The sequence below is a fragment of the Tauraco erythrolophus genome, chromosome 3 (genome assembly GCF_009769465.1).
Source record: "Tauraco erythrolophus isolate bTauEry1 chromosome 3, bTauEry1.pri, whole genome shotgun sequence".
Taxonomy (NCBI): domain Eukaryota; kingdom Metazoa; phylum Chordata; class Aves; order Musophagiformes; family Musophagidae; genus Tauraco; species Tauraco erythrolophus.
In genome coordinates this window covers 72886776-72902711 of record NC_141467.1, presented here as the reverse complement: position 1 = coordinate 72902711, position 15936 = coordinate 72886776, and the positions used below count along the sequence as shown (strand labels likewise).

General features: G+C 38.9%; 1 protein-coding gene across 3 annotated transcripts in view; it reads right to left on the bottom strand.

The window, feature by feature from the left end:
* Window positions 1-876: 876 nt before the first annotated feature.
* ZBTB10 (zinc finger and BTB domain containing 10) overlaps window positions 877-15936 on the bottom strand; it is a 28691-nt gene continuing 13631 nt past the window's right edge. For 2 of the 3 annotated variants that reach the window (XM_086609422.1, XM_086609423.1), the window contains exons 3-6: window positions 9417-9446; window positions 6275-6448; window positions 4003-4178; window positions 877-1182 (exon numbers count right to left, since the gene is read on the bottom strand). In XM_086609422.1, coding sequence (XP_086465548.1) covers window positions 877-1182; window positions 4003-4178; window positions 6275-6448; window positions 9417-9446 — 686 coding nt within the window. The remainder of the gene's footprint in view (window positions 1183-4002; window positions 4179-6274; window positions 6449-9416; window positions 9447-15936) is intronic. The other variant, XM_086609421.1, reaches the window with a different exon arrangement.

Below are 15936 nucleotides of genomic sequence, written 5' to 3'. Positions count from 1 at the left end.
AAGTCAAAAAGCTTGAAAGGATTGGGGCCTTAGAGGAGGGAAGAAACATCATTACATCAGATACCTTTTAGCATGATTATCTCTTTCGACTAAATGGCAGAAGAGTTACCCATGCTCTGATCAGTCTATTATTTTTCATTATTGGTCATTTCTTCTGCAAGATCATTTTAGAACTGATCAATCAGTAACAACCTCTTGAAAATTCAAAATTGTGAAGAAACAGATGCTAAATTAACGCCATTATTAACTTCTCCAGTGCTTATCACCTATACCACCTGCCAGCATAGAGCCAAAAGTTTTAAACCCAAATTTCAACAAGGTGTTGGCATTATCCACGATGCATATTTGAATGATTGGCTTTCACCTATCAGATTACGGGAGAGGTAAGGTTCGTATGGCAAAGACATGCTTGTGGAAACGAGAGCCACTAGCCCAAATTAGCTTCACTGGTTCACCGACAGAGTTCGGGTGGATTTGGGAAAGCTGTCTTTGTATTTCCACACCAAGTTGCAACTTTCTTCATTCATGTTAACAGATACATGAATGTGTAACATAAGTACAGTTACTACTATGTCTGAATAGGACCCAAGTAGCTATATCCTATAAATAATAAAAAATACATTTTTCTTTTGATAACTGACTGTAGATGTGAGGACTCTGTATAATTCAACCAAATGGTTGTATGCTGTACAGTCCTGTGCAAATATCATAAAAAAATTAATAATCCTTTTTTGCTATAAGGCTTTGACCCTACATTTTTCACAGCAACATAACTACCATCCAGCCTGTACCATATTTCGCAAGCCTTCAGTCCAAAAATTCAAATAGTCAATCCATACAGCGTCCATTTGTGGCACCCTGAAGTCATATGCTCTGTCAGTCCTCTAAAGGCATACAAACTTCCCCAGATTCATCCCATCGAGACTGGTCATTCTGTTCTTCTACATCATCACCAAGCTCCTCATCGCCTTCTCCCACTTCATTTTCTTCGTATTCTTCATCCCTGGGGAAATCTGTGTCCTGCACCTGGTCTGCTCCCTCTTGCCCTCCAGGTTGAGATTTATCTGCACAGTCTACACAAACTCCATAGCGTCGTGATCCATGTCTTATTCCAACGCTGGCTGCTAGCATGAAAATCTTCTTACACACCATACATTTATACTTTTTATCCTTTTTATGCACCTATGGAAGAGAAATATTAACAGCTGAAAACATGCATATCAGGTTGCATTTCCATATAGTACTAAAAAACTACTACTACTAATTACTAATACCAAAATTCATTTTCAGAACTCTTCTGAAAAATACCCTAACACTGTTCCAAAAAAAGAGAAGTATTACCAGAGATCCATTTTGACTACACGAGCTATTGGCAACAACCAAACGACCTGCTTACTGTTCAGCAGTAGCTGAACACCTGCCTGTTCCGTAAGCGGGTGAGCGTTCATTTTATGACTACTCACTGCACAGAACAAGGCTCTGAATGAGAACAGTACGAGCACTTAAGTAGCACGCAGGATCATATCTCATTTAGAAAATTGCCTTTGTAATTTTAAGTCCTAGAAACATTAAGAATAAGCAAGTTATTAAATTCTATGTGAATTCAAAGAGTAAGATTCTTCCACCACACCGCCCTCCCAACACAACCAAATCCAACATCTTTCAACATCCCTTTGGTAAATTTTTTACCCTGTATGTAGAGTGAGCTTGTGTGGAAAAGTAGAAGGCTGCTGTTGACTAACTTGACAAAATAAAAAATTTTACTTTTGAATTTGAGTGCGTGTTACTCATACATGTAACTGAATTCAGCAATCATGTATGATAGTAATCATCTTGGAAAAAAATTAAGTCAAAAACTTCTTTCTTGTATCTGGTGTCCCCACAGTAGGTTACAACTATGTGCTTTAATATCTCATTTGGGGTCACATTGAAAAAGTTGCTGGTTTAGATAAAACAGAAATTACCCCTCAAATGAGGGGGGAAAAACAAACCAAGGTCAAGATACAAATAGTTACTTTAGTTCCTCTGTATAATCTGTACAACTGATAGTACAAGTTTTTTCCCCAGCCTCTAGACTTGTTATGATAATGTTTCACACAAAGCAGAATGTTTGAGATGTTTGCTGAACGGGGAGGGGAAAATAAAAAAAAAAAAAAGGTGTTCTGAATCCATCTAGGGAGAGCATGCTTCAGTTACAGCACAGGGCTGGCTGAGCTCACTCTACAGCAATTTTCACCCTGTCTGACTTCAACTCCTTTCCTGGAGGGGGGAAAAAAAAAAATATATAACCTTCAGCTACAAGACCTGGTCAGGATACTGCAGGACAGAAACCTAAAGTCCCGCTCTACTCTTCCTGGTAGACTGACTACAGCTCACTGTTGCTGTCTTCTCTGGTAAGCTATAAAAGAAGAAGTAGAATAGCTGCTGGGACATGTTACACAGCATCACCAATAAGGGGACAATGACCCAGCCTGCTCTGCCCAGCCACAGAGCTGTCCTGTGCCATCACCTGCTCCATCACTGCATTCACTTAGATACACCAGGGAACAAAACGTCCTTCATACTCAGTAACATCATAGGTACTCCTGGCCTTCAGGGATCTAAACCTTCACCAGGCAGTACGGGAGGAAGAAAGGCAGCAGTAGCAGGGTGGCAAGATGTTCATCTAAGGTGAGAGAAGTCCAGCGGAACATAAGAAGGACACTGGTTCTAAAATTTACATAGGAGCTATTAACATATGACTTTCCTACCTGTAGAGCAGTTTAAGGAATGCTTAAAGTTACTACAGTGGTCTTCTAAATATCTTCTAGAATTATATCCTGATATAGCTCAGGTTATTACTTACTTTTAATAATATTACTGGCTAAGAGAAAGTCCACTGCATGATAACACAAGTTACAAAGGAAAATTAGGAAGACTTGCACAAAAAGCTCTTTTCTGCATCTGCATTAAAACCTGGAAGCTCACAATCACTTTTTCTGTTCACTGAGGAGTGAAAAGCCAACTATGAGGAGGCTATGGAGCCCTATGGAACACCTTCATGAGGGAGCAAGGGGGTCCATTGATTCTCAAAGGACTGAGGAAAGCTACCTCAGAAGTAAAGTACAGTTTATCTCATTCCATGTACTAACCTACTTTGAGTATCTGCAAAACATGTTGCAAAATGAGGTGTGTTTTTTTTTTAAATCACAACTTGGAGAAACATTATTACCTTACCACCACCAATACGATCTTGCTTTTATTACTCCCCTGAAACATACCTTGGATTTTATATATTAAATATTATAATGAAGTCTCAATTTCCTTACAGACTAGATATAAAGTATCTGCAAAATACCCAAAACAGATAATACTCTCTCTGGATCCTCAGATAAATAGTACTCAAGTCAAATCCTGAGTTAGGCAACATGCACAAGACAGGGTAAGCTCAACTGTTGACTGTGGTATGGGTAGAATGAAGTCAGAAGGATGTTTACTTTTGGCATCTCAGATATTTTTTATTCTTTGCTAAATCTTAAAGCCAATGCTATACTATAGCTTGGTCTAGTTGTGGAGTAAGTATTTCAGAACTACCCCAAGATATTGTGCAACTGATGATTCACAGAGTGTCCTCACAGAAAACGGTGACGCAGCATTACAGAACAGGCAGATGCGCTATTCTATTGCAGTAACACTAAGCCAAAATTCCTTTTAACTATCTACAGAATACTTACATATACTGCATCTCTTTATCACGTCACTTTCAAAATCGTCTTGTAATTATGTCTATCAGAATTCCAGCGACTGTCTTAATTGATACTGCATTTTCCATTAAGAATACAAGAGGTATAATTATCACAGAGATGTTTACCTTCATCCATTTTAGATTAAGATAAAACCATTTACATTATGGCAAATCAGAGAACAGTGTTTCTCCCAACTACCAAAACAGCTGAAAAAAACATAACACCCCCCTCCCCCACACCTGTGTGTACATACACACGCACACTTGAAGTTACCTACCAAGGAATGTCTCTTTACATGCTCTCTTCGAGTAAACAGCTTCCCACAGATGTCACAACTGAAAGATCTCACGCCTGTGTGAATGAGCAAGTGTCTCTTTAGTGTTCTTCTGTATTTGGCTACATAATTACAGTGTGGACACTTCAACTTGTTCATGATTAAAGCAGAGGAATCACCTACAAGAAAATAAGCCATCAGGAGAAAAGGTGATGAAACACAAAAAACTATTTCAGTATGTTGTGCCTCGTGCACAAAAATAAACAGGTGCCAAAACAATAAAGCATCCACATGACTTTTCATCAGCTACATCAGGACAATGCCTGCCTGCAGAAACCACAAATACCAGCAGGTTCTGCATGTATGATCTCGCTAGAAAAACACCTACTTGTAACCAAGGAATTTTTACTACAGAAGTACAGATCAATTCTTTGAAAGGAAGTCTTATTTCATGAATCAGAGTGTATTAGTAGTATTCTATTTTCTAGAGGTCACCTATGCCAGAAAACACTGCATTCTGGATTAGAAATCCTCTAGCTCTGTGGCATTTAGACAGTTACAATCCTCTCTCCCAATACTCTATTTACAACTATGTGCAGGAACTGCCTGCCAAGATCTGACTCTACAAATAAATAAAAAAAGAAAGCATAACTAAGCAAGAATGAATATTGACAAAAGCAGTAGGACAGTAAGAGGCCACGTAATTCTGAAATAGCTAAAAAGGGAAGTTAGAGGTTCAGATCTTAGCTATTCTCTGCCCACAATATAATTTGGTCTAGTAGAAAAAATAGAGAGCAGAAAAAACTTCTGGAAGTAGCAATATCCCACTTCTTTCTTATGATGGAAGAGAGCTATTTACATATCCTTGGACCAATGATAACACAGCTTGCTCAAAGGATACATGCAAAATAGGTTTACCACAGCTGCCTATTACTGTGAAATAGAAAAGCACTGGATGCTGCGACAGCTATGAAGACTGTCACGCAGGAATACAAGGACCATTTTGAGAACAAGGTACTGATTCAACGTACTACAGGAGAGAATTCATGAACATGATCATAACCATCTAGAAGCATCAAAAAACCACTGGCTAAGGCTACATGATTATATGCGTAAGAGTTTCTAATGGTGATGCTGGTAGGAAGAAAGCGAAAGTATTCTTGTGTTATGTGCGTGGGCCTTCAGGCCTGTATCTGTCTCCTCCCAGCTTCAAAATCCATAATAACATGGAAGTTAAATTTTGCTAATATTCAAAAGTTTGCCTTGGTATATCAGAACACAAACTGCATGTCAACATAATGTCACAGAACGGCCTACATGAAGAAAAATAAGTTCAAAAAAGGTTTGAAATTCCAGTCATATACACATCAACATGGGCATGACAGACAGGCAAACATCTGGCTGCAAGATATGTGGGAATTTAACAGTTTAAGAACAGGCAGACAACCTAAGACCTGAGTTCTAATCCCCTGCTAGTGAATTTCACCTTCTGATGACCTAATTTCTTCCACTGTAAAAACCAAAATGTTTTAAAGTAAACCATAAACCACATCCCAGTAATAGCTCCAAGCATTACAGAGAAGAGGTAGGCATTACAATTACTCAATCCTTAAGATCCTCTTTTATGTATTTTATGTATAGACTTCATGTATTTTAAGGATCTACTGATAATTATTTTAGATGTGGTGGGTTTTTTTGGTATGTTTTCAGACACAAGAATAATTACAGATAATTGCTTGCTTGAACTATTAACAAAGGCGTATGAGCTGTGAAATGGTAGGTTATATAACACAGGTTTGACTGAAGAGGACTTTAGTTATGGCTGCACTGAATTCAGAACCTTTATTGCAGTGAAGTTTTTAATAGTGAGAAGCATGCTCCGAGATCTACTTTTAAAGTTATCTTTAACTCCGTATCTTCATCATCCAAATGTTCAATTTCAAAGCCCATTTAACTGTAGTTAGCTTACTAAGCAGGAGGAGCTATCAGATCATTAAAGATCTCAGGTATCTTCATATTCAGGCACAATATAAAAGCTGACATAAATCATGTTCTGTTTTTGCTTTTCCATACATTTGAATTCCTTTTTCTCCCTCCAAGGAAGTGCTCCTATTTACATTACCCAGAAAGGCAAATGATAGGGAAGAAGATTATGTAAACACTTGATCTTATAAATCTCTAAACAGACTGATCAAATATTACCAGCAGTGACATAGAAAACAGAGAACCTTAATTAGAGGCAAAAAACAACCTCCTCTCCATAAGATATACTTGCCATTTTCCCAAGCTTCTTTTGGCCAAGATTCTGGCAGCAGTCCGTACTTGAAGTCACTCGAAGTACCCGGTAGAAGTCCATACTTGAAGTCACTTGAAGTCCCCGGCAGCAATCCGTACTTGAAGTCACTCGAAGTCCCCGGCAGCAATCCGTACTTGAAGTCACTCGAAGTACCTATTACAGACACAGTCTTACTTCAGCTTCCCGGGTTCTAATCAGTCATGTTGTTTAGCAAAATATATCTCTTTTTTAAACTGGGACAAAAAAGTTTCAAACCTTTAAATAGTAATTACAATTGGTTTTCACATTATCTTCAACACTGAAACAAAGAAGTAACCGAGTTCCTAATTCCAATGAAATTAGACCTTTAAACTATTCTCCACAGCACCATTCCTTCTCCCCACCCTGAGAAAAATTCAAAGCCTTTTTGATACTACAGGAACTTTTATGGTAAGGATATTTACTCTCACACTATCATCATGACAAGGCTAAAAACTTTTCCACTGGATTCGCTTTACAATTGCTTTGTGCAGTGACTTCATCTGGTCTACCATAGGCAGTCTAGTTGGTACAAAAGTAAACATTTTCTGCTGGAGGTGATTTTCTTTATTGCCTTAAAATATCTCAGTGGTATACAAAGCACTTTAAATACCTTTATTTACATAAAGTATCCTACAGCTATGTCTAAATCCTTTTTTGAATAATCATCTCCATTACTCTATAACCACATCAATTCAAGAGACCATAATTACTTGGAATAAACCAGCTTAAAAGCCTGCTTTGCGTATTTACATTTGGTCTTTAGACAAGATCTTCATTAAGTTTGTGTGGTCTTTGTAGCTTTTTTTCCCCTCTTTAAAAGAACAAAATCATTCAGAAGTGAACAGTGCCTTAAAAAGAAGGAGATCCTTGCTTGTTTAATTCTATACTTTTGTAATGAGTTAAGAATTGCATGAGTGAATGTGGAATCACTGTTACACAGCACAGAGAACTATAAATAGTACACAAGAAAGCTGTACTAGGCATTTGACAAAATCATATTTATGGGGCAAAGCGTCTTCTAGCAAGAGTGCAAATCAATCTTTCCCCCCAAACTCCAAGACAGGAGTCTGTTGGAAAACATGAACTCATAAACCCATTACTTTCCTCACAAGCACACGGTTGTTAAATAAACCAAGTGCAGTGGAAATTGGCAGATTTCCTTTTACTTGTCTGGATGGCACTCAGGTCCTCTCACACTGGATTCCCAACGTCACTGTTGTGAAAAGGGCTTCATAGCCTTTTTTTTTTTTCCCTTTCAAGCATGACATTGTACCTTTCAATGGTCCAAAGAGTTTTTTTTCCCTTTGTCTTTAATACTGGTCATTCTAAGGACTTTTCTGGGAAAGGAAATTCTTTGTGTAAACTAGAATTTCACACAGTTAGTGGTAAGCTACATACTGAAACACTCACAACTTACAGTCTTACTGGAAAGAAAGTACAGATTACAAATCCTCACAGCGTTAGACATAGGCAGTAGTTTCATCTACTGCTCAGGCAGTATTGCAGTTGGCAGCAGTAGCTTCATCCGCAACATAAGAAAACAGTTCAAAAGGAAATCAACCGACAAATAGAAAGCTTACAATTCCATCCTATCGCCGTTAGATAACAGAAAATGATAAACAAAGCTGGATGACAACTGTCAAACTAGGTATCCCACCGGAGTTTTTGAAAAGCAGAGCTTGAGTGGATGATGGAAGGGAAACCCCAGTATTTTAGCTCACCCACCTAGCTATTTTGATATAGAAAGAAAGAAAGGAGAGGGGGAAGGAATAAATCCCTCTCCTTTAAGAAACAAAGTAGTAAGGAAAATTTTTTTAATTTTTTTTTTTAAAATCACTGTCTCTAATAGCTGTTATGTCCAAAAGAGACAAGAACTCCTTATGCCAATTTGGAGCTACGGACTCCAGCAACGGCATCTCACAACAGCTCAAAGAATAGAACACAGATACCCTATAGACATGCCAACTACACATTCCTTTGAGGTGAGCAGTAAAACTTCCTTCTATAACACAAGAAAGGATTAGTGAGGAAGCAGCGTTGTACAGTTCTGGGCAAGAGAAAAAATTACTTGACTTCAAGGCTAAAAGCCCCTAGATTAAAACAGGCTTCAGGATCTATCAGAGAAAAAAAACAAACCCAACTTTTATAATCTGTTTAAAATATTTGACCTTTTCTTCGCAGGTTTTCCCCCTCTTATGGAACTGTCCTGTCTCTAGTTGACCAGTGGAAGATCAGTGATCGAAGTGTTTTACCCACTTTTTCCCCTCCTATGGGAAATACTTAAGGTCAACAGACCAAGCCTTCACTGTTCCCAGATGTAATGTATATGCTGTGTATAGGTAATATTGCATAGATTCCTTCAAACTAAGCATACATCGAAGACTGACTGTGAGAGTTGTACCAAGCTGAGCACGTTTACAACACTGTCTCTTTGGCGGTTCCTCTGGATTTAACAGAGCACAAGTTGAATTTCATTAGGAACATTTATGCTTACAGCTGGTACTGAGGTTTGAGGGAAGTTAGGGAGCTCAAACCCCTGCACAGGTCTAGATCTTAGCACAAGACTCAGCATAGAGCCAAACGGACTTAAGAGGTATAATCTAGTGTAGATAATAGTTACTAAATCCTCCTACCTCCCATTTGAGAGAAGACCTGCTATAACATGAAAGAACACCAGCACAGATACCACAAGAGATAAGAGGTTGCTACAACACTTCAGTCTCTGCACAGTATAGGGCTAAGTAGATCACAATTAAATGTAATGCTTATTTTCTTAGACTTTCATTGACCTAGAAAAACCTGCTTTCTAGATTAAACACACAAAACAACAAAAAAAGGGCATTTTTAATGTCATATGGCTCATCCACACAGGAAAGACATGAATTACATATAGACTGGGAACTGGAAGCGCAATACCTAGCCTCTACTAGTTTCCTCAGGTGGACATACAGCCTACAGTCAGATAAACTTCTGACTAGCTGAGCGAAGTGTAAGATGTTACAGACTCCTGTGGCTTGTAACTTCTCCCATTCCTCCTCCCACTTGCGCTACTGCCCCCTGAAACCTGCTTGCAAAGCCGCAGATATAGTTATCATCTAACCTGTTCCTGTCAACTTAAACCCAGACAATTCTGATAGGAGACTGAAAGCAACTACATATGCAGCTGTACTGGTAGACTGGGGGTGGGGTGTGAACGGGGAAATACAGACAACAGTGGCAAGATAATTTAAAAAATATAAAAAAGAGAGTAACCAGAAGCAATAATATTTTATATCTCCAGACCGGGTCATCTGGCCACAACTTTCCTCTCATCTAAGGACACCTTTTTACAGTTTAGTTGATTCTAAAAGAGGTGTAAGTTAATAATTGCTAATAAAAGCTAAATGTTAATAAAAGCTAATGTCAATTAGCCTCCAGCATCTACCCATTCTTATACCCTGCATGGAGAAGGGGTTTCTACCAGTAACCTGACCTTAAAACCAAAAACCAAACCCAAAATAATAAAATTAACAGAATAGAAATAAGCCGATTAACTATCAGCACTAAAATTCAAGATGTCAATTTGAGAAGAGATAAAGACAGTTCAAAATACAATGAAGTGGTTGTGTAGGCTTTTCCATAACTAACAAAAACTTTATGAAAGGATTTTGTGTTCTACTGTCTGTGTTCTCAGGAAAAACAATAACCAGGAGTCAGACACACTGATTTTCAGCTTTGAAGGCAAGGGAGTATCACCAAAGAGAGAGCATCTGAGCAGAAACATCCTTAGTTTAACAAGTTTTGCGCTTTTTCTGTAACCAGAAATATGCTCACTTTTTTGGGAAGAAAAGGAGATATGACTGGAAAGGAGATGAACAAAGAGATTAATGAGAAGATCAACAATAGAAGCCATTGAACAGGTCACTATAGAAAGGGATACTGACATAGGGCACACAGAGAGAAGACACAAAACCTCACATTAGATATAGTTGTCTGTAATGAACTTAACTTCTGCTTTCTTTATATATATTACCACTCAAAACCAAAAGAGGACAAAAAAAGAATACTGTTTTTCCACCAAGTCTTCCAGATCAATTAAAAAAAGACAGAAAGTAGACAGGATAAGTGATTAGGCCAAAGCTTTCAAGGACTGTAAAGGGAGCAGTGGTAATCTACTGATACAATCTGGATTGCTATTAGAGAGCTGGATTTGTTGTTTACGTTAGGTAACATGACAGAAAAAACAGCGCTGCCAAGACTGACATACTGGGAAAGTGAGGGAAAAAGTATGTCGCACTCCGTTTGTTCCCAGAGTATTACTCACATCTTTAACCTTGCTTCTGGAAAGGGGTCAAAGCACAATACTTCTCAGCTGCCTCTCGCAACAGAAGGCTCAAACTTAAGACATTTTGCCAACGCAATCTCGCTCATGCTCTACGTACTGCTCTCAGTTGTTCTTGATTTTTACTATTTCTCATTCATGAAAAAAAAATAATTTCCTTGACATGAAGGCAGATCTATCACCAACTAACCCTGCCAGATGACTATCAATTGATGCCAAATATATAACCCCGTTGCTTTTCCACTTGATTATCATATATTCCCTGAAAAAACTCCTCCCTGAGAAAGGGGTGCCATTCACATTGGAAAGCTATTTTGCTGATCTCTCCCCAGAAAGGCTACCTCAGTGTAACATGAAACAGTGAGAGCTTTCCTCATCCAGTTCATTTATTTGTGGGGAAGTTATTGTTCTCAGGGACTATCACAGACTCAAACAAAAACTTAGGTCTGAAGGGACTTCTGAAGGTCACCTAGTTCAGCCTCCAGCTTACAGCAGGGCTAACTTCAAAGCTGGACTGTATTGTTGTGCTGGACCTTGCCAAGTTTTAAATATCTACAAGGATGGGAGATTCCATAAGCCCTCTATAAACAATTTGCTCCAACACAACTACTCTCATGGTCATCAGTTTTCTTCCCATACAACTGGAATTTCCTTAGTCGCAATTTGTGACAACTGACTCTTGCCCTTTCATTGTGCACCTCTGAAAAGCATCTGGGTTCATTTTCTCTATAATCCCCTTACGGTGGTGGAAGACAGCAGGTATATCCCTCAGCCTTCTCCATACTAAATAAAGTCAGTTTCCTCAGCCTCTCCTCAAACAACATGTTCTCTGTCCCCCTAATCACCTCAGTGCCCCTCCACTGGACTCCCTCCAGCTTGCCAACACGTTTCTTATACTGGGCTGCCCTGAAGTTCAGGGCACAGTATTTCAAATTTGTTCTTGTCGGCCCTGACTGAGTACAGGGCTATTATTATCACTTCCTTCAGCCTGCTGGCTATGTTCTTGCTAATACTACCACCATGAGGCTAGCCTTCATTGCTTCTAGGATGCACTACTGACTTATGTTCAGCTTGCTGTCCTCAAGGATCCTCTGGTTCTTTTCTGTAGAGCTTATTACACAGCCACTCAGCACTCAGCTATACCGATGCACAGGGCTGCTACTTCCAGATGCAGGACTTGACATTCGTCTTCGCACAGCATCTTGAGGGTTCCTGTTGGCCAATTCCTACGGATGGTTGAGGTCCATCTGTACAACAGCCCAGCCCAGCCCAGCCCTGCCCTCTAGCATATCAACCATTCCCATCAATTTCATGCCATCTGCAAACTTGCTGAGAGCGTCTTCTGTCCTACTATCCCAATCACTGACAAAGATGTTAAACAGTATGAGACTCAGTAAGCTGTTTTCAGGAAAATAGCTCTTCTTGGGTTCACTGTCAAGAAAATAGCTTCATCCATAAACTTCTGGGCTATGTTGTGAGCTCAAGGACCACACCATGAACACTAGAAGTCAATTTAAGGATGTACCTCAAGAGCTTTTGCAAGTAAAGTATTCAAGAAATAACTCAAAAGACTTTCTAATATAAACATTTCACATCCCCTTTTCATCAAGTCTTATATTTGAAGTGTTAACATAAGTAGGACTTTGAAGGAGATATACACCTGAAAGGCTGCACAAAACTCCTAGAGACTGACTGGCATTTAGGATTAAGATCCTTCAATACAGTAAAAAAACACCAACCATTCTAGACACTCTGCTAATCAAATTAAACGTCTTGGCATTATGTTCTGCTCCTATTTTCTTGTTAACTCTTTGAAAAAGCTACTGTAGAACAAATCCAAGGAAATAAGTTCGACTTGTCCTCAAAGCTGCCAGCTTTTACCCTAATGAGAGGGTAAAAAAGAATCCAAATAAATAAATAAAGTTTATTCCCATCTTAGCCCTAATACAAGGGTTCTCTTGTAAAGCCATTAGTCTCTTTCTGCATGAGCACTAGAGAACTGTTATTGCTACCATTTTATCAGCTACACCTTGTACCTTGTAAACATATCTTCTTAAAGGAAGAACTAAACATCAGCTTGAGGGACAGGAAACAGAAGAATCACTGTGCATCATGATCAAAGACCACTGATGTCACTGTAGTCAAGACAAATACACCAAGAACTGATACAGGTCTTCTTTTATATTTATTCTCACGTAAAGACATAAGCACAGATACAATTGCTGTGTAGAGACTGTTTTGATCTGAACAACTTTTTATGCTAGAACAGCTGAATGGAAATGCTAAGGAGCTTTTCATTTCATGTTAGCTTCTCTAATCGCAGGCAGTCTTAGAAGCAGCAGCATAACTGACCAAAACTCTTGTGTTGAACTGGTATCTCACAGTCATTCATTCCAGACTTACTTTGCCAAATTCTAACTTCGTCCAGGAATACTGAGCAATTAATTTTGTCTTTAGACTGGGCTTTGAAGAAAAGTAAGGTACAACACAGAGGCACAAATCTGTAAAAAAACTAAAACAAAAAAGAAAAACCCCAAACCTTCCAACAACACCAAAAAAACTCAAACAAAACTAAACCACACACCAAAACCAACACCAAACGACCAATCATACAAACTCAGATACTTCCTTGGGAACTCTGCATAACAAGATCTGGGAGTACACAACAAACTAAGCTTGTCAGACTGGTGTCACGCTCTCCTTACAAAGTAACACGCAACATTACACCCTAAAGGAAGGGGATCAACTCAAGTAACAAGCAAGCAAACGTGTAAAAAATTGGAACTTTTACACAGCTCATACTTTTCATACACATCGCCTGACCATGAAAGACAACTGCGAGGGGGTTCCAGCTTTAAAGATCATATCCCCTTCAACCCTCCCCGAGTCTTGGGAATACCAGAAATGACTAAAGTTCTGCAATTGTGGCTACATTTTTTACAGTAAAAATGGCCACTGACCTTGCTAACTCCCTTGTCCATTGTTCCCAGTATGTCAGGATGAAGCTTGTAACTAACAGCTGCACCCATGAAGGCTAGTGGTTGAAGTGAAACTGTCTGCTGAAGCTGTACTCCTACCAATGCATGTGTCCTGCAAGTACTACAGCGAGCTTTAGGGTAAACGCATCGTATAAGCTTGCTATGCTACAGTATTCTACATTTAGAATAAATCTTCGACACTATGAACACATTTCTGGTTGGATGCATTTACTGATACCTGCCAGAAACTGGCACAAGTAAGAAATGCTGCCTGCCTCTCTCCTCCACACCAAAATAATGACTCCAAGTTCCATACAGAAGAATTCAAAACTGTACACAGAGAATAAATGGTTGGGCAACAAGCAAAACAACTCATCAAGGAAAGAGAACCTGAAGGAATCGTATTTTAGTCAAATTTCATGCCACTTAAAACCTACTCTACTCAGCTACCAACACCGAAGATGACTTATCCCTTCCCTCAAATTTAAAAAAAAAAACCCACACCAAACTCCCCCTCAAAAAACAAACCACACAACACACTAAGACTTGTAAGTCCAGAGTAAGTGAACAGCAATTGATCAATTTATACCTCTATGAACTCTTACATGACAAAGCCACTCTAGCATAAGAGTGCTCTCACGGGGAGTTATGGTGGTCTAACCGAATTGAGTAGGCCTACCAAGGCACGTTAAAGAAACCTAATGTTTTTCTGTACCATATGTCAATGAAGGCATAAAGGGTATTTCAAAAAGTCCTTCGGCGGTCCTTCAGCTTCATAAATATCATATGGGAATGGACAGGCATGTGAAAACCAGCAAGTAGGAGATAAAGGGGCTCTAGATAAAAGGAAGACCATTTTCTAGGGTAATTATTAGCTGGGAAAAAGCTTTTTAAAGGAAGTTATATTCTGATCTTCATGACAGTTTAAAAAAAGCTCCACACTACTCTGAAAATTATCTACAATCCAAAAAGAGTAAAAACACTTTCACTGCTCAACATGTATTAAAATTAATTAGATTTGACTTACTGAGCTACATCTTTGAGATGCAGGAGGGAAGCTAGCTGAAGAAATAGCATAGCTAACTTCTGTGGCTGGAACTATGCCCCCCAAATGAATCAGGAAGATACACAGCCCCTGCTTTTCTTTATTTACGGAGCTGCTGCCATCATCATCACTATTTCGTAAATGAGGTAGCAGAAAAATCACATCAGCACTTCAGATTGACAATTTTTTATAAGTGAATGTATTGCCTGTGCTTCAACTGCACTGCAACAAGAAAATAGGTTTTCAGGCAGAAATGGTATGTAGACACCACACAACCTTCTTCTCTAACCCATCCACCTTGCTTGTTTTTCCCCTTTGGTTAAAAAACAAACAAAAAAACCCCAACACAACAGTAATATGCAGAACATTGCTTAAAGCTCCAAGGTCAGTGGTTGACCGCACCATGAGAATGTGAGGATCTAACTTGTCTTTGCAGTCGTCCCTAGGAGAGGTAAATGTAATGAGAAAGAAAGAAAGAGGTTGACCCCCAGATGTTATACTGTCTTTAGATGACTTCTAAAAACCTATGGGGCCTTCAATACCAGATTACATAGGGAATGGGGCAAATAAAGAGGTTAAAGGTCCATTAAGCAATTTAAATCTTTCAATCAGAGTTATCATCTGGAGATCCGAGGAAGATCTGACTGAGTCATAGTACCATGGAAGAGTAGGAAATAAAGCTTAATTTTCTTGTACTACTTTTTTTGCTTTGTAGTTCAGACAGTCAAGAGGGATTTATCCCTACAAGAAATACATACATGTCCATCAATCTTGATTTTTCAAATATGAAGTTACCTGTCTTTACTGTAAAGTCTTGATCAAGTTGTGTTATGCTTCTCCCTCATGTCATGACAAAAACTGTGAACAGCACTACATTTTTTGTAAGCAGGTTTAGCCACTGCTTGTATCCTTCCGAGAAGTAGTTGCTTCTACAGCAAGCTGAATTAAATTCTCTAAGAATCCCTACAAAAATCAATCAGGGACCCTCTTGCTCCACAAAAGGGTTGTTTTTATCCTGCCATTTTATCTTTCCCCCCAGTCCCAACATATTACGTGACGCAGCACTATGTAGCCTGAAAATCACAGTAACAAATAATCTGGTGGCAGCTTCATAAAGCTATTGGGATATCACATACAAGTCCCCTTAAGAATCAACACAGTCAGCTCTGGAAAGTATAAACAATATTTCACAGTTGTGCTCCAAAGCCTCATGATAGGACACTCGCACTCCAAAAAACAGGCCAAGTGGAAAACAAATTCAAGGAGTGATAAAAAT